Below are 19089 nucleotides of genomic sequence, written 5' to 3' on the forward strand. Positions count from 1 at the left end.
ACCCCGGATTCACATCCAATAAGGTGTGGGTAATGCGTTGCGTCCACCTGGCCAAGGCGTCACCTATTGATGCCACGCCTTGTCTCAAATCTTATACTGTGCAATGGCGGAAAGTGGAATCCGACAAGGGAAGTTGAAAGCCGGTATACGCAGTCATAATCAGGCAGAGAAATCCTTCTAAACAGTGACTCAATATCATGCACCGTATTAATTGGAATGTGTGAAATTAGTATAGCATTAAGAAAGATATTGGATGAAGTATTTGGTGATCTATGCATTCCATGGAGGATAAGGGGTGTTGGGTGCGTGCGCGCGGCAAAGGCCCACGACTAAAGCTGGTGGGTGGTCCTCGGGATGGATGCAAATAAGAAAAATGACAATTGCCAAAAATATTACCAAAATCTATTGAAAAAGCCACAGGATACTGCATGACAAGGCCTAAATTGAAAGAAACAAAAAGGGACGAAGAATGACCGGCCTGGCGCTCCATCCGTGGACTTTATCAGTGTTGATGGTGCGGTATAACCAACTAATATATTCAGCAATTGTTGAAAGGACCCGATCAGTATTTATCTTATGAAAAGTTTTGGTTTATCCTGGAAACCAAGGATGAGACATCTGGGGTTCACTTTTTAGTATCAGAATGAATCGTAGCTTTGCTTGTAGATTGAGGGCAATAATTTTCAAAACAATCATTGTATGAAATCTCTCGATAAACATAGTAATGATGAGATCGGCCAAATTACGACGTTATGTTTCCCCCACGGAATCTGAATTTCCACCCCATGTTCGCTGTCGATGTCTATAGGTGGATAAATCCAACCGTCCGTCATACTCTGATTAAGGAACAGAGTATGCTGAACAATAGCAGATTGGCCATAATCAGATATCATCCTTTTTATCCCTGGCACCGCGAGGGTGCGTAACATGAGTTGATGAATGAGCATTATGTGAAGATGCTTGAAGCTGTAAGGGCTTCCAACCCCTACAACTTGTACATCAAGAGCGATGCGGCTACCAATTTGGAGAAGCTGATGGTAAGCATGTGGCCGCATGTTAGATATCTCTGCTTGAAGGTCACTAATATTGGTGCAGCCTTACTACCTTGAGCTCATTGATGAGTTTTCTCACAGGCCATGAAGCGGCGATCTATTCTGGTAATTGCCATTGAAACTTGTGGAATAGGTTCGACAAATCACTAAACGCACGTTAAATGTTTTGTGCTATTTTGTTTTTGAATCACACTGAGCATTGAACTTGGCATGCAGTATGACATAGTGTAGATTGACACTTCGAATGTTCATTCTTTTTCAAATTAGCGCGTTTCTGTAGGATCGTAGTTAGACTACACAAAACCAATGTTCTTTGTCTAACTTAGTAAGAGAAGCTGAGTAACTATTTCCAGAGAGACAGTTGAGGTCCTCAGGTGAGATCATTCTCAAAGTTTACCGTGAGCATGTGCAGCGCGACAATTACTTGAATTAGCTGGCATCACCCTGGCCAGTAGCTTGCTAGTGCAGATGATACGTTGCAATGTCTTGTTAAGAACTAATCATACGCACATGGTTTTCTATGAGACTAAACTAACTTGGTCACAGATCCATCAAGACCCGGGGTTTTACGACTAGAATTGTCACGGAGTGCAGGACACTCATCAGCGGCGTGAGATATTTGACTACTTTGGCCTTGGTAGATGCCGGCAGTTCAATGCAGAAGGCATTCCCTTCCTTTGTAAGGACCTGAAACGGGCCTGCCCACTGGTAGTCAAGCTTCTTGCTGGGTCCTCCAGTGTTCCAGTTTTTGGTTGATACCATTACCATGTCTCCAACATCAAAATCTACCTCCCGTTGGCTACAGTTTGCATTCTGTTGTTGGCGTGCTTGGGCAATTCGAAGCCGCTCTTGTACCCAGTCCCATGTTTTTTGTAATTGTTGCAGTCATTGTGGAAATTAGCCTCTGTGATGGCTCCATTCAGATCTGTCTTCCAGTGAAATAATGTTCTGGGTGTATATCCGCTGTCAATAAGGAAGGGGGAGGTCTCAGTGGATGTACCGCTTGCTGAAACGACCCACGATCACAAGGATGCTGTTGTACCCCTTTTTGTCTTTTGGAAAGGAGCAGAAGTCCATTGACAAGTGTTGCCATGGTTGGTCAGGGGTTGGCAATGGCTTGAGGAGTCCTGGAAGTTTATCACATTGAGTGTCAGCCCTTTTAGCATGTCATACAGTTGTCCACATAGTGCTCCACATCACGACTCCAGATCTCCCAATAGTATCGTTCTTTCAGAAGCTGTTTGGTCTTCGTCTTTCCTAAATGTGCGGTGGACACTTGTCGGTGGATTTCATCAAGTAGTCTGACTCTTAGGTCACCCTGTGTAATGGGCCGAAGCCTTGCTATCTAATATATAGATATGTACAAAAGAACTCGTTGGGGAAAGGAAAGAAAGAAAGAAAGACACGCTGGCGGTGGATTTATATACTCGTGATCAGGTGATCTACGATCACCTGACTTCGGCACGCTCTTGTGAATAGCTTCAATCGAGAACCATTTATGGTTCGAGGTGCCTTTCGGGCCTAGCCCGTTACATTACCCCCCTCCTCGTCGCCTCCGCGATCGCCCCCCGGCGTGGGGTGGCTCATTTGGTATACTCAAGGCCGATTGGATAACAATCCCATTCATCGTTTTGTAGGTTTCCCAGTCATCCAATGCTATGGTATCCTCCATGTTCCTTGCATCGTTCCATTCCGGTTCCTGCCAGCCAATGTATTTGACTAAAAACTCATGTCTTTCGCCTCGTCCCCACCGTCGAAAACGCTCATCTAGTATTCGTTCGACCATATATTCTTCATTCCCATTGATCATTTCTGCAGGAGGTTGGTAGTCATCTTTCCGTTGGCTAGGGAAGGGATCCATTGCCGCTGGGCGGAGGAGCGCTGTATGAAACACGTCGTGGATTGTGCCTGGTGTGTTGAGGCGGTAGGCGTGGGATCCAATCTTTTCCAACACAGTAAATTTTGCCTGCCTGCTTCCCAGTTTCTTGCTAGGGCGTTCTGTTTGTATATTGCGCAGGTCAAGCCAGACTTTCTGCCCAACCTGGTATTCAGGGGCGACATCTCTTCGACGATTGGCATAGTCTTCTTGTTTCTGTTGGGCAACAGCAAGTTCTGTTGTGGCAATGTCAAGAGCTCCCCTTAGCTTGGCTGCAATTCGTTCACCTCGTTCACGCATGGTGCCCAGGTCTGGTGCTGAAAGGTTGATTTCAACATCCTCTTCTAACTGAAAGGGATCAACGTGGTAGCCGTGGTCAAGGAAGAATGGACTGACACCTGTGGAGGCAGCATCCCGGCTGCATATTGCAAGCTGTGCCATTGGTAGCAATGACGCCCAGTTTGATTGTGTGTGGTCACAGAATGAGCGCAAGAATAGTTCAAGAGTAGCATTCATTCGCTCAGTTTGGCCATCGGTTTCAGCATGGTAGGCAGTCGATAATTGTCGTTTGATCCCCAGTAGCTCACAAAAACGCTTCCACATCTCATTGGTGAATTGTCTTCCTCTGTCTGATACAATACTGGCTGGAATGCCATGGTAACCAATGAAACTCTGAATAAGCTTCTGTGCTACTGTGTAGGTGTTGATCTTCTCACAGGGTACAGGGATGACACCTTTTCCAAGGCGATCGACAATAACCATAATGTTTTCATAACCATTCGAAGTTGGTAACTTCTCGATGAAGTCAATCGCAATATACCTCCATTTTCGGTCTGGAATTGGTAGAGGCTTCAGTAGGCCTTGTCGGCGGTCTCTCCATACATTGTTGGCACTGCATTTGTCACAGTTCCGTACAAATCGTCTGACATCCTCAGAGATTGCAGGCCAGTAGACCCTTCGTGCCAGGATAGCATACATTGCGCTCCTCCCTGGATGGCCTGTAAGTACCGAGTCATGTGTTTCTTGTAGCAACCTTGTCCTCAAAGATTCAATGTCAGGGACCCATCGCCGGCCTCGGTAGCACAAGCGGTTGTTCAGTTCAATTGAGCATTCTGAGATTGAGGCTTTGATCCCCAGTTCACATGGGAATTGAGGTGCTCCCACTTGCACTGCTTCTCGTATACGACCGTACTTTTCATCTAGTGGCTCTACCCGAGCCCAATGCTCATCAAGAGTCATATCCAGTAGTTCTTCCAACGATGGTTGCTCACTATTGAGGTTGGTAGGTTCGTTCGCCTGTTCATATCCTTGAGGTGTGCTTGGCTCGCTGTTATAGGGCTCCGTGCCGACTGGTGCTAGAAGGATCCGGGACACATTGATAGGATGGGGTTCTTCAACTAGTCCTCTTTTGCTGCTTCCTTCAACTGGTCCGTCCTTGAGGATCTCAGGATCGAATAGTCGTTGTTCGCGATGCTTTAGCCGTTCATCACCCAATGCAGGAACATCCTGCTCTCGTCGAGACAGTGCATCAGGGCGCCCTGCGAGCTTCCCTGGTCGGTAATGAAGTGTGAAGTCATATCGGCTCAATAGATCTGCCCATCTCATCTGTCTCTCATTCAGTCGTCTCATGGTAGTAAAATAACGGAGATTGCGATGGTCTGTCAGTATCTGGAAATTTACCACTGATATGAGCTCTGATTCCCACTCTTTCAATGCGTTGATGATCGCCAAAAGTTCCTTGTCATGAATCTGGTAGTTGCACTCTGCAGGAGTGTTTTTCTTGGAAAAGTACGCACAAGGTCGTAATACACCATCATCATCATACTGTGAAAGTACGCCACCAGTGGCCCACCCTGATGAGTCAGTCTCAACGACAGTCTCGCGGTCTGGATCAAATTGCATGAGGATCGGTGCCGTTGTAAACATCCTTTTTAACTGTTGGAAGCTTTCTTCGCATTTATCATCCCACACAAAGGGTTTATCTTTTTGAGTCAACGCTGTTAGTGGAGTTGTAAGTTCAGAATAGTTTCGGATGAAACGTCTGTAGAAGTTCGCAAATCCCAAAAATGACCTGACACCTTTCACAGTGGTAGGGGCAGCCCAGTTCATGATTGCTTCAACCTTTGCTGGATCCATGCTGACACCTTTTCCTGCCTCAATAATGAATCCTAAATATTTTGTTGACTTCACTTCAAATTCGCATTTATCAATATCAATCTGTAAGCCGGCCTCTTGGAGACGGCCTAATACTTTGCGGACATGCTCTTGATGCTCTGGCAATGTCCCATCTGTAAATATCAAGATGTCATCGAGGTAAGCAGAAGCGAATTCATCTAGGAAATCTCGTAGGACCCAATTGACATAGCGTTGGAAGGTGCTCGGTGCATTGGCTAGTCCAAATGGTGTTACAAGCCATTCAAACAGCCCAAATCGAGTTCGGAATGCAGTCAACCATTCATCGCCGGCAGCGACACGAATCTTGTGAAAAGCAGCAATAACATCCAACTTGGTGAACCATTTTGCTTTCCCAATTCTTTCCAATGTTTCATTAATTAGTGGTAGGGGGTAGCGGTCCTTCTTTGTAATGGCGTTCAGTGCTCGGTAGTCAACACAAAATCGCAAGCCTCCACCAGGTTTCTTGACAAGCAATACGGGTGCTGCAGCAGGCGAATTGCTAACACGTATGAAGTTCTTTTCCAACAACTCTGTCAATGTCTTCCGTAGCACGAGCAGTTCATCCCTTGACATATTATAAAGGGGGCCCCATGGAGGTTCAGGGGTCGTTCCATCAGCATTCTTATTGAGTTCAATCTTATGGTCGATGTTTGGTCCTCGATGTGGTGGTTGCTTGTCAGCTTCCTTCCGGTCAAATACTGATAGGAATTTATGGTAATGAGGTGGTAGTTTGGTGCGGGGGTCTGTCGGCAATTTGGGTCGTAATGCTTTCTCAATATCCTTTAAACTTGCGGCGAAAATCTGTACACTGCTGTCCTTTTTCTTTTGTCGGTTCCATAGTGCAAAAGCGTTCGCCCCAATGGGCTGGATATCCATTCGTGGTTGATCTTCCATGCTGCTAACAACAATGCCATTGGTGAAGCGCAATTTCGGGCCATTCGGGTCGATAAACACTTGTTGGTCGTCTATCCATGCGAGGCCTAAAATCATGTCGAGTCCCCTACCCAGTTTAGGAACGACATACAGCCATGCAGTGTTTTGGTGGTTTCCCCCCACGTTCAATGAGATTTTCGCTACTTCCTTTATACAATCATCTGTTGGGCCCTTGTAGTCATCGATAGCTCGTGGTTTGATGGTCACACGCTCCAGTTGATGTTTTCGGGTAAAATTCTCAGAAACCATACCATATGTAGTACAACCGGTGTCCACTAAAGTTCTGCTGACCTGTTCTCCATTGACTAATGCAGATACTCTGAATTCAGGTCTGTCAAACTTGACTCTTTTTCGGAAGTCGTTCCACTCCTTCTGAAGGTCTATCTGAGCTGTTGGGGCCGGTCGCCACGTAGGTAGATCCATCAACTGTTTGTGACGCTCCTGCGAGAGACTTTTCGCAGGAGCTATTCTTTTCCCAACTGTGTTTCTCTGGGGCTCCTCTCATCTTCATCATTCTCCAACTTTGGAGCAACCTGGGTCTTTGAAACGTGTGTGCGTTGGGGTGCATTGTACGGGCATTTGCTTATGAAATGGCCTGATGCCCCACAGCGAATACAGAGGTTCTGCTCCTTCCTTGCATTTATTTCCTCACTGGGGACCCATTTGGCAGTCTGTCGCGGACGGTGGCGGGAGATAGTGGGTGTCCAGTCCATTTGGTCGCCTTGTGGGGTGGTCACTGGTGGTGCCGGGTTGGTGTTGAAGCTTGATGGGTTGGGATTATTGGCCCGACGGTTAGCATTGTTATGCTGTAGGGTCCGTGATCGGCTGGCATTCTTCTCCATGCGGTCCGCAATGAGCTGGAGTTGAACAACATATTCTGAAAAGTTTTCCTTCTTTTCAACGGTGACCAATCGGTCGTTCATTTCATGATTCAATGCATTGTCAAGGTAAGACCGCTTGACCTCATTATCCCAATCGTAACCTCCAGCTTCCATGAGCAGTCGGTTGAATTCATTGAGTAAGGTGGCGAAAGGCTTGTTGGCTTGCTTTAGGTTCCCTAGGGCACGGACGGCTCGTTCACGGAGGTTACGGTCCTTAAAATTGAAGTCAAGGTGATTCAGAAAGTCTTTTAAGGTCTGTTCTGTGACAGTATCCATATCTCCAGCGTAGTGGTCCATCCAGGGGAGGACCTGGGCTGCAGCAGAGCCGGTTAGTCGACTGAAAGCATACCAGATGCGATCATAAGCACTGCCGATTGCATCCTTGTCGATGTTTAGTTTCGCACGCAATTTACTGATGAACTGTGGGTAGAGGCTTCGGTCAGAGTTGTCGTATGGTTCAGTGTCTCCAATCTTAGGCCTAGGACGCCTAAGGGAGTCAGTTGTTGAAGGTGTTGGTTCGCTTCGGGGTGGTGAGGTCCGCTGAGCTGGTCGAACATTCTGTAGCTCCCGTTCCATTTCGGCCATTCGAGTCCTCATGGACTCAACCATCGCTGCAAGATCATCTTCCATGTTGGGACTGTTCATAGTGTCGCTTTCAACGTCGTCAGGCGTGTAAGTTACCATTAGATAACAGTTGCTCGATCTCAATTTCCAATGGCTTCAATCCGTTGTGTTTTTTCGTTGTGTTCAACCGTGATGCATCCAATGTATCTAATGTCCGTCGCCAATGTATTCGATGTCCGATATGTCCAATGTATTCGATGTGTCCAATGTATTCGATGTCGCCAATGTATTCGATGTCGCCAATGTATTCGATGTGTCCAATGTATTCGATGTGTCCAATGTATTCGATGTGTCCAGTGTATCCGATGTTTCCAATGTGTTCGATGTTTCCTGTGTATCCGATGTTTCCAATGTGTTCGATGTACGATGTACGATCCGTTGTCCGTTCAATCCAATAGGTAATCCGTTGTTCGATAAATTAAGTAAATAGATGAGAAAGGAACGAGTTCTAATGTAATGGGCCGAAGCCTTGCTATCTAATATATAGATATGTACAAAAGAACTCGTTGGGGAAAGGAAAGAAAGAAAGAAAGACACGCTGGCGGTGGATTTATATACTCGTGATCAGGTGATCTACGATCACCTGACTTCGGCACGCTCTTGTGAATAGCTTCAATCGAGAACCATTTATGGTTCGAGGTGCCTTTCGGGCCTAGCCCGTTACACCCTGGTCTGGTATATATAGCCGGTTCTGGTAGAGTAATAGCTATCCATCTCTGGTCCATGCAGGATCTCTCAGACGCTAGCTGTATAGCATATTTGATTATTTTGGCCTGTTTGGCATAGGACATTCACTGTGCATCGCTTAAACCCCTTGCACACACTAAATAGCTCATCGCCGGCAGGCCTGCCTCTTTCCTTTCTCTCCTCATGTTAGAATTTCGTCACATAGTCTACCAATAGATTCCTATTGCTCGAGACCTTCACAGCTACAACCACTTGGACAAACTAGGCAACTTGGACTCACTAGACTGTGCGTTTTAATAGATCGCATAGATCATAGAGTCTACATGTATGTAATTTTTGCATTGAAATGTGGTCAAGAAATAAATGGAGAGACTCTATTTGCTTCACTGAATGTTCTCAAGTCAGTCCAGAGCACTTATGACTTTAGATGTAAAAGGACACCTGCTTTCTCTGTCTCTGCAGCCAGCTTTTCACACTGCTCCTTGTACAGACTATCTGCATCTCTAGGGTAGGACAGGTAAATTTTTTCAAGTGCAGGCACCTGATCATCTTTCCTAGCAGCAAGGTCACAGAACAAGGCGTCAAGAGCCTTCTCATGGTGGCTTTTTCCGTGCGACACTAGGGAAAGCTTAGAGACCGAAGCAGGTATAAGATCACTGAGAAGCAGTTCATGGCTTGCTGATGCAGCAGATGTAAGATTGCACATTGGTTCAAGCTTTTGCAGATTCTGGAAGCCACATATCGATACCTTTCCAGGAACGATTGATCCATGTAGTTCACCAATGCGGATGGATAGCTCCTCCAGATGGCCCCCAACCTCATTCTCAATGGCCATAATAAACTGGCAGAGATCCCAGTCTTGAAAGCCAACATTTCGTCCTGCCTTATGCGAGTACGTCAATATTCTGAGGCGTGGTGTGTTTTTAAGAAAGTCTGCAATAGCAGCCCCGTCAATGGAAGCGTGAGAGATATCAATCACTTCAACAGCTGCTTCAAAGCCACTATCCAGAAACTTGGACATGATATTGCTGTGACCACCAATGCCTACACAGTTGAGGCCGCAGAAAGACTGGACGTGTGGCAGTGCCAGGAACGGAATTGCCCAAGATATATTGAATCTTAGCTCACTTGTGCGCCTGACGGATGCTTCAAATTCACTGACTTGGGCGAGACTAGGTCTATCATAAGGGAGACAGGGCTGCCTAGCTTTATGAATAACAACATCAAGGAGCTTGTCGGCTGCAGCAATTGGTTTCCACCATCTAGGCAGCTTAAATGTCTTGACATTAGGTAGGAGTGTCAGAGCAAAAGCTGCAGCATGTTGGGAGTAACAACCAGCATCAAGATCCTCTTCAATTGCAGCCCAATATGTCCTCCAGTCAAGACCTGCTTCCTTCAGGTAGGAAGAATTGGCAAGTAGTTCAATCACGGCTCCATCATGGTTGACGTTTGTTGCGATTTCACGGTCTTTGTCCTGGTGAATAGACTGTCATTCTCGAAGTCTGCCTCTTGAATGTAATGGGCTATAACTGGCTCGACAGCAATGAGTGCAATCAAGTTGAACGCTGAGCAGGCTGTGTAGGCAGGGGTATCAGCGACCAAGTGAAGTCCACTTTTGACTACTTGATCTGTTTTGTAGTACAAGAAGCTCCGAAAATGAAAGCGCAATATATTGTAATGTTCGATGAATGGTGCACAGAGTGTATAGACATGCTTGGAAGTCAATGCCAGGCCCTCAAACCCCTCTGGCAAGGTATGCGCGATGATATTTTCCAGAATTTCATTTGGCAGGCGTTCGAATACCATTGTGATTTTTTTGGGAAAGAAAATGCCAGTCAGCCAAAAGTAGATTGGTGGTGTGTGTATAAGGTACAGAGTGTCTATCTATTTTTAACGTCGGGGGCGATGCCCAAGGCTTTCCATGGAAAAACCGTGGTCCCGGCGCGGGACGCAGGCTGTTAGGGTTCTCTAGCTTTCTTTAGATGTATACTAACTAAATTCGGTAAGATCTCAACCGCCCCCATATATCAATCAGCCTTGCTGCATCTCACTCCCACGGCTAAACGCCTACCTTGGAAGGATTAGCCTAGGGTGGCTTGGCTCATGATCCTACTTACTTCTTCGACAGCGCCCACGACGAAACCACCTCTCAAAGACATAACAGAGCACCTCGACAGGCCCTCTGCTGATGGGTCTACAGGAATCAGAATCGAGTTCGAGAGTCCATCATTCTTCTATATTATCAATGACAAATGTAGCTTGGATGACACGAATGCAGCAAAGAAATATCTTGTTGGAGGCTGCAAGGGCACAAACTGGATGTTGACAGCAGACACTGGCAGCAATGCCGGAACTGTTTGCAGAGTACATTTTGGATGGCCAAAGATCAAGCTTGGGAAAAGAAATGCTGCAAAGGCTGCTAAAGCAGCAGCGGACTATCTGGTAAGGTAAGTGCAGTCGCAGCTCATATTGACGCCTATTATAGTAAGATTGTGTCAGATTGAATGGAAGCCATGGACTGGAGAGTGGCCAGTTCACCTTAACATCGACAAAAATAAGTGCAATCATGGAAGATTGATGGCCCAAGCAAGAGGAGTAAGCCAGAGGACTAGGACTGGCAGCCGCAAGTCACTGCGCCAATGGCCCTTGAGGGACTTTATGAGATTATGAAAGGCCATGCCACAGGCACCAGAGATTTGCACATCCTTGATGGAATGCCTAACGGAAAGAACTATTTCACTCTGGTTACAAAGGAATTCTTCCAATCAAACCCAAACTGCATTGGAAAGGACGACGCTACTGATGATGTGCTTGCATTCACCTCCCTGGTCTTGTCGTACGCCAAAGCCGTGAGTGACGATCTGAAGGCAGACAAGAGCCCTAAGCTGCGTACTGCATTCATGCCCAGAACCGATTTCAACACTTTCTTCAAACAAGTCGAGTCAAAGCTTCCTGGTAATGACCTTTCTCTCTCTTCAACATTTTCGCCTGCTACAAGACAAACAACAAAGGCCAGGTTTCGTAAGTAACCCAACGACATCCAAGTTCTAGTTGTTCCGCTTGTCTAACTGAAAATGTGCAGGATTGATACTGCCCTTTGCTCTGGAAAGGCATCAGAACCGAAGCCCAACAACAAATTTGGCGGTCTGGGATTCAAAAATCCCGCTGCCATCCCTCATGCAACTATGAAAATCAAATCCTGGATTGAAGGCATTGGCAAATCATCTGGCTCCACCGACATGCTGTCTACATTTGACAAACCCATTGATGGTTCCATTGGAGGCATTGGGACAAAAATGGAGTCTATGTTGAGTGCAAAGCGACAGGTACCTTTGTTTGAATTCCAGGGTCTTAATACAGTCCAGACAAATCAGCTTGAATCATGGACAAACAAGGTTGACGCCACTATTCAAGATATCCACAAGAAGCACAAGGATGCGCCTTAAGTGAAGAAGGCGACACGATGTCAGGGACTGTACTATTTGATGACTTGGGCTTGTTTTTGTATCTGCTGTTGGGACAGATTGTAGCATCTACCTGGGCCTTATTAGTCGGAACGACGCTAGTGCACACATGTTCATGGAGTTACCTGATCGGGCATCCGTCATTTCATTATTCAATGAAGTTACTTCCAGCTTAAAGTTGTTGCCAGTTTGTTAAACCATTTAATGTTATTGCAGGCATCTTGGTGACCCTGGGGGTTTGAATCAGATCACGTATCTGGTTTTGGTGATGCTGATGCTGGCTACTTGCATGCATTGAGTGGCCAGTGTGTTTAGGGGCGGTATGAGCATCATTGCCTTAAGAATGGACGTGGGAGCGTTCGGTACTAGGTTGACTTGTCCAGTTGCTGGTTGCTCATTACATCCCAAATCATCCACAAGTTCTGAGACGACCGTCCGGCATAGGATGAGCACAGTCATAGTTTTTTCTCAAGGTGTGACTGAGCGAACTAGAATCCTCGAAAACTGGACTGCTGCAATTGTGATAATATAAAAATTAGTATCAATAAAACAAGGCCTACGGAGAGCCGCTACATCAGTCCTCATTCAAATGCAGACTGGGAAGATTGCGCTGGCCAGTTATCTTGGTACCTTTAAGGCTATGGAATCGACTGAATGCTCTTACAGACGCGGCCCCCAGGATAGACGCCACGTTCTCCTCCACTGTACGAATTAGGCAGGACCCCGGATGCGCCATCTTACAGAGGGATCAAGGCGGGAGCTGGATTACCGGGCCTACCTAACACGGCCAGACTGGTACCGAAGGCAGTGCGTTTCATGCTTGAGACAGGTCTCCTAGGCCAGTTTCAGACTCTACCAACCACATACCGAGTCACAGCAACAGACATGAAACAACCGGCAGTATAGCACAGTCAAGGTTTAATGCTTGCAGAAGTAGGGAAGGAAACGAGACAATATCCAACAAGCCCATGGACCTTCGTGACCACGGGAACAGCAGTACGGAACCAGCAGCACGGGATATACAACATGCGGAATAAGATATCAGAATATGTGTATAGAGGCGACGATGTACATAGCGACTACCATTACGGGGCTGACAGAAGCGTGTATGAACAATAATAAGAATAATAATAATAATAATAATAATAATAATAATGTCTCACGTGGCTCTCAACAGTTTCGTCTGTTCTAGCTAAGTTGATAGAAGCAGCAAATACAGCACCACAGTGAATCCTAGGAGCGACGCCTGCTCTCCCAAAAAGATTTGTCCGGTTTGCTCACGAACCATTTCCCCAAGTGACAGCGGAGGGCTGAAGTTCATCAAACACACAAACTAAAAAGAAAGGGAAGACCGTTCTCTTGTTGAACCATGGTGCGCAATTGCTAATCATACGCCAAAAAATGCCATTCCGAGATCGCCCAACCAAATTGGACCGTCTTTCGTAATGTAAAGTGTCTGGTTTTGGCTTGAAATGCTGTATCCACTCCAACGTGACAAATATGGACGAACCCAGCTGACTTTGACGTTGCTGAATCGATATTTGTCAACGAGGGGCGTTTCCAGTAGGAATATCAGGGCTATTGAGGGCACAACGAAGCGGATTGCTAATGTATGCCATACTATCAAACGATGACTTTTTCCAGGTACTGTTTGGTATATGGAGGATATTTAATGACATTGTTGGCTAAAATATTGTTGGAATCGTCATTGGGTGGAGCTCTGTAGAAGGTAGGAAAGAGAAAGATTGGGAGATGTAAGGATAATAGTAACATTGACTACCACATATTCCATTGACCTACAAGTGAATACAAAGAGCAAAATATAGATATAATACATTATCCATTGACACTGGCAATCTCTGTACTAAAAAAAAAAAAAAACTGCGCGAAAAAGTCAATTAATCTGTCATCAGACTTAAAACCAAAAGAAGCAGAAAGAAAACATTGATCTATCTGTATCAATTCTAATGTGAAGTATGTAAGAGGACCTAGTCTTTCAGTAGTGTGTCAACAGAGACATCATCAGCCCCGGGTATATGGATCATATGATATGGGTATACATAAAACATGCAATCGCAGTCGCAGTCAGCATGCCACACGACATGACTGTAAAAAAGGAACATCAGACATAAACATAAATATCAGCATCAGCATCAGCATAACTCGTAGCATCTCGAAAGTCAAGCAATCAAGCAACGAATGAATCCGAAATGAATATCTGAAAAAAAAAAAAAAAAAGTGCGAAGGGGCATTAAAATCATAAGCAACGAGTCGAGTCTTATCAGCTCGCAAGAAAGAAAAGAGAAACCGATCAGTAGCAATCAAATCCGCTACAGACATGGATACTGCGCTTTAGCAACTCTCTTCGACGCCCCGCGCTTGGGCACAGGGACGTGATGGTACGCGCGTAGATGCTCGAGCAAATGGTCTTTTCGAGGGAAGCCGTTGTGGCCTTTTCTTGAGCAGTCGGCAATGGGGCAGTCTTGGAATATGGGGTAGTGGACGCTGGTTTGGTGGCGTTTTAAATCGGCGGAGCGAGTGAATGATTTGCCGCAGTCAGAGCAGGGGAATGGTTTGTTTGATCTGGTGCGTTATGTTAGTTGTGTTGATAATTTGTGATTTGGGGGTTGGGGTGGCTTACTTGGGAAATGTGGTTTCGAAGGAAATGTCGTGACAGGGATCAGGGAAGAGTTGGACATCTTGGGGCGGCCATTGAACCGGTGGGGAAGACGATATCGATGATGCAGATGTTGCCAGAAAGGGGTCGAAGTATCCGCAGCCTGAGCCTGGAATCGGAATAGAGCTGACATAGGACGAGTTGGCGGCCGGGTATACGTCCTGGTATGCGTCCGCAAAGCCATATTGGCACTGACTCGGGGGAGGAGAGAATTCATAATCATAGGACGACTCGAAAGGAGACTGGCAGGGAAGGAATTCTAGTTCTTGCATCGGAGAGGAAGAGCACACGTCTGAATAAGTGAAGGAAGACTGTGTTGAAGCTTCGCTTCCCTGTGAGTACGAATGCTCCATTGGACAAGACAGACCAGGAGTCTGTGTCTAAATACGATTAGCTTTGCGGTTTATTTTCTTTTCTTTAGACAACTGGAAGACAACCATTGTGGAATGGGAAAACATCATGTTAGATTGGGTGTTGGATAAGTACAAGTCCATGGTCAGGTCAGTTGGGTTACTCGGTCGAGTAAGTTTCGTAAAACAAAGAAGGTAGAGCAAGGACCGTTGGCCATCGGGATGTCCGTCTTTATACGTACAAGAAGCAGGAGTCCTAATTCCGCACTGCATCATAGTCGCATCCCAAACGAAGCGGATCCCCCAGGCCTATGTCATCACACCAAGACTTCTGTTAACCTTGTCTGCGATAGACGATGCCAAAAGCGGAAAGGACGCAAACGGGATAGGAAGTTGTGTGGACAAAATGCTCAGCCACCTTAGCCGCAAGCTATGATAGGGCGTCTCTGCCAGAAAAAAGTGGGTGAGAGATTTATTTTACGCAGGATCACAAAGTGAAGCAAACATCCCTGCCCGCTGGGCTGACGCTAGAAAATTCGTCCGCTGTTCTATCCATTTTATCCAGGGGTTCGAGAGCCGGTATCCCATCGCCAAGTTCCCCGGACGAGTTGTGATTGGAGTGTGTGTGCTTGAGAATCGCCGGATAGGCTGACACGACTCCATCGCGAGGTGCCGCTAAATCATTCTGAAAGACTTCGGAAAGGTTCTGAAGGACGATCACGAAGGGGATTAAAGAGACAATAACATCATCGGGCCTCCATTTTCCTCCACAGAAACAAATTGCGGTGGGGTTTTAGCGTTGTCCGCGGAGCTCTGTTTATCGAACAAACAAGCCAGAAAACCCACAAAGAGATTTCCGGAGAGAGCCTTATGGCGGCTACTCAGCCTCATTCGCTGTACAAGTCCTTTGGATGGGTCTGAGTCTGTCTCGTTTCGGGTATTCGGCGCCGACCGTGACTGAGAAAGTACGAGTCCAGCATGTATTATTTGATTGGAAGTTTCCGCGGAGGATGTGCGACAGGACAAGAGAACTCCGAGCATGGATGATGCCGGTCACAAAGCGTCCGCAGCATGGGAATCATGCAAACTCCTGCTGTACCACATACTCGACTTGGATATTTCTGTGGCCTTTGCTTTTGCTGGACAGTCGCGCGTATCCCGCGCTATCCTCTGTCCTCTGTACTCGTAGGCGTACTCCGTACTCGACATATGCAAACATCACCGACCTCAATCGGCACTAGATACCCGGATCGACAGAGGCTTTTGAACACTTGTGCGATCCGCACCAACAAGAAAACGATTCTCCCGGCCGTGTTTGTACGGAGATCCCCGTTTTGACGTCAGTCTTTGTACAAGCACTTGTATTGTTACTCGGAGCACAGCAGTCAGTAGCCTGGAACCTCGTATGTAATGTACCGCTGAGCCGCACAGCCTCTCGGCAACCTCTCTGCACTTTTGCGACACAAAGTACATGTCAGTCAGTCAATCAATCAATGAGAGCTGCAGAGGACAAAAATCCCTCAAGTAATTTGCTGTACTGTAGATCTGAAGCACATCAATACTGGTTTTTGAGAAGGGAAAAGCAGTGAGGCGATTCGCTTGCTTGCGCTGGACGCTGTATGGCTGGCCAAGACCAACAGCTGGCCTCGGGCATAAACATACCACGAGACTTACCCCGGAATTGTTCCTGACTGTGGAAGAGTTCTGGAAGAACCTTAGTTAAGAGGAACTGGGGTGAACCTGGTCGGCCCCCGTGGTTTGCATCGGGTTTGGACTGCTGACATGCGTTCGATGTAGTACGTAGGCATGGGTGAATACCGGTCAGGTGAATGCTACAATACGCAATACGCTGTAGTCGTGGTTCTACTCCGGATATACCGAGGCATATGATAACAGAGTACAGTGTTCTCATGGAAATGAATAAGAACCATGGTAATCCCCATAGACGAAGAACTCCACCGCTGCCCATTCGTACATACACTCACTCCTGGCAGAATCAAACAACAGAACAGAAGAAACCAAATCCCAACCAATTCCATCAAGCAATTGTCTTGTATTCAAGTGTAACCTGCTCCGCATGGTACACGTATTATAACTCGTCTTCAAGGTACTTGTAGACAAATTTGAAATCCGCCTTGCGCCGATTCATCCTGCAGACGTCAGTATCAAATCAATATGCCAAGGAGAAAAGGAAAAAAAAAAAAAAACATACCATGTACTCTCATAGTCAAAGAACCGATACGTCCCCTGCTCGAATTCCTCGGTAATCGCCTTGGGCTCCTCATGACGCTGGAACCACGTTTGGTACTGCTTATGGAATCGCCAGCTTTGGTTCTTGAGCGCCTTGGCGGACAGGAATTGCTGGTAAGTGCCCTGTCGGTAATAAAACAGGTAGAAGAGAGTATCTGTGTCGATCCGCCCCGTATCGTACAGTCGCGGGTCGTCAAATATCGCAAGCGGTTCTTGAGGGTAGTAGAGGGGTGTGTTGTAAGGATTTTGCGGTTTGTAGTGACGAGGCTTCTCTGCGTCGGCTGGTTCCGGGCAAGTCGTCAGCGATGCTGCTAGAAGTCGTTGGGCCGATGGTGCTGGGTTCGTAGACGCGCGGTTCTTGGTCACTTCGAAGGATTGGATCAGGTCTTGTAACCCAGGAGGCAGATGGTATATCGACTCTTCGGCATCGCGTTGTTCCGGCTTGCCAGTCTCTCCATTTGTCGCAGCAGTAATGGGCTCTTTGCTGGGAGGCTCTTTCTTCTCCACGACTGGTGCGGGTGCGGGTGCCACCTTAGGACTACTGAAGGCGGGCGTCCGTGACCGTTCCTCTGCAGCGAGTGCGGCAGCTGATGCAGGCTTAGGCGTAGGCTGTGCTGGCGCGACGCTTGGCGAGGCGACCGAGGAAGGCTTCGACACGGGAACTGCTGCGGGAAATGCAGGGCTGGCACCTGGGGGTGGGGGCAAAGGAGCGATTCCAACGCCATTCTTGTCACTTGCAGCTGCCGCCGCCGCTGCGGATGCGTACTTGAGGGTTTCCCCGGGAAGTCGTGTTGGTGGAGGAGCGGGCTTCATGCCGCTTGTGGAGCTGGTTGACGTGGAAGGATGTAGGGTCGCGAGAACGGGCAGAGGTGACTTCATTTGTGTTGATGACCGTCGTGGCCCCGGAGTCTCTCCCTTGCTCTTGGGTTTCGTTTCCAGTTCGTCGTCCTGCAGTGACTGCGTATCTTGCGACGATACCCGGTCGTTGTCGCCCAGTCCGAACTGCCCCTCTGCATCGACCTCCAGGTTCAAGTCATCGTAGAGCGTCTCGTCCTCCCCAGAGTAGTCAATGTTATGCCCATCTTCGACGTAGTACTTTATGCTCTCCTTCAGATCGAGCACCTGGCCCGTTTCGACATTCCCGTTTTGGAGCGCCCGTAGCAACAACTCGAGTTTATTGACGTGCCACTTATGGCGTTCCGTAAGGTGTGTAATATCCGATAACCGATTTGACTTGTTAATATCCTTCTTGCCCTTCTTCATTTGCATATGAAGCGTCTCCTCCTCGGCCTCCATCGCCTCAATTTTCTGCTGAAGCTCGTCGACCATATTGGACAAGAAATCGCACGTTTCGACTTTTTGCTTCTCGCGGGGATCGAGCCTCGATGCTGCTGATAGACCTTCTTTCGAATATGCCTTGGTCTTCATCTCCTTCTCGACGGCCTTGAACTGTTCCATACACTGCAGTCCCGTTAGCACCTACATGGTCCATGGTCCGTGGCAAAAGCCATAGAAAATCAATGTCAGTTGCGAGGGACGGTTTGGAAATCAGCCCACAGTTTCGATTGCTCTACGCTGCTCGAGCAGCGGACTCTTGTCTTTGACTTCATTGCCTGCTGCCCAGGACTTGATCTGATCGCGAAATCGTTGCAGCTTCTTGATCTCCCGCTTGAGGTTGTCTTCGAGCTTATCGCGCTGGGCGGCATTCGTTGTCGACTTGATCTTCTCGTATATCCCATCGAACGCTTGGATACCCTCTGCGACCTTTTTGAAGGTCTTATCGATCTCTTGCTGTGTTTTCCGGGAGGTCATGATGGGCGGTTCATGTGGTGGTAGAGAGGGGGAGAGGTTGCTCGGTCAAAATTGCGTGGGAGCGGGTTGCGGAGGGCGGAAAGAAGGATGAGGGGAATATTTCGTGAATGGGAGAAACAACACGAATTGGGTGTTAGAGGAAGGAGAATTGCAATGTAGCCCTGTATGGCCGACAGTGAATCGTCGTCGCAGTCGTTGTCGTCAGTCGTGATGCTTTTTGGGGAGATAATGCCAAGACCGGTGCGCCAAGACTGAGGCACGAGACAATAGTATGGGCAGAGTCCATTCCACTAGACACTCTCTTCTAT

At 47.3% G+C, this 19089-nt stretch overlaps 5 protein-coding genes across 5 annotated transcripts; 1 reads left to right on the forward strand and 4 right to left on the reverse strand.

The window, feature by feature from the left end:
- Window positions 1-2586: 2586 nt before the first annotated feature.
- ACHE_40462A (uncharacterized protein) lies at window positions 2587-6459 on the reverse strand (the record flags this gene model as incomplete). The annotated part of the gene is made up of 1 exon (XM_043278663.1): window positions 2587-6459. One exon carries the CDS (start codon window positions 6457-6459, stop codon window positions 2587-2589), a length of 3873 nt encoding a protein of 1290 aa, XP_043136420.1.
- Window positions 6460-8643: 2184 nt separating this feature from the next.
- Window positions 8644-9249, reverse strand: ACHE_40463A (uncharacterized protein; the record flags this gene model as incomplete). Its single annotated transcript, XM_043278665.1, has 1 exon — window positions 8644-9249. The coding sequence occupies one exon, from the start codon at window positions 9247-9249 to the stop codon at window positions 8644-8646; it is 606 nt and encodes a 201-aa protein (XP_043136421.1).
- A 1618-nt stretch (window positions 9250-10867) lies between these two features.
- ACHE_40464S (uncharacterized protein) lies at window positions 10868-11674 on the forward strand (the record flags this gene model as incomplete). The annotated part of the gene is made up of 2 exons (XM_043278666.1): window positions 10868-11253; window positions 11311-11674. The coding sequence occupies 2 exons, from the start codon at window positions 10868-10870 to the stop codon at window positions 11672-11674; spliced, it is 750 nt and encodes a 249-aa protein (XP_043136422.1).
- A 2348-nt stretch (window positions 11675-14022) lies between these two features.
- On the reverse strand, window positions 14023-14863 carry ACHE_40465A (C2H2-type zinc finger protein; the record flags this gene model as incomplete). Its single annotated transcript, XM_043278667.1, has 3 exons — window positions 14023-14275; window positions 14334-14749; window positions 14807-14863. The coding sequence occupies 3 exons, from the start codon at window positions 14861-14863 to the stop codon at window positions 14023-14025; spliced, it is 726 nt and encodes a 241-aa protein (XP_043136423.1).
- Window positions 14864-16808: 1945 nt separating this feature from the next.
- On the reverse strand, window positions 16809-18781 carry NOT5 (general negative regulator of transcription subunit 5; the record flags this gene model as incomplete). Its single annotated transcript, XM_043278668.1, has 3 exons — window positions 16809-16869; window positions 16932-18430; window positions 18527-18781. The coding sequence occupies 3 exons, from the start codon at window positions 18779-18781 to the stop codon at window positions 16809-16811; spliced, it is 1815 nt and encodes a 604-aa protein (XP_043136424.1).
- Between the last annotated feature and the right edge of the window lie 308 nt (window positions 18782-19089).

This window comes from Aspergillus chevalieri, chromosome 4 (genome assembly GCF_016861735.1).
Source record: "Aspergillus chevalieri M1 DNA, chromosome 4, nearly complete sequence".
Taxonomy (NCBI): Eukaryota; Fungi; Ascomycota; class Eurotiomycetes; order Eurotiales; family Aspergillaceae; genus Aspergillus; species Aspergillus chevalieri.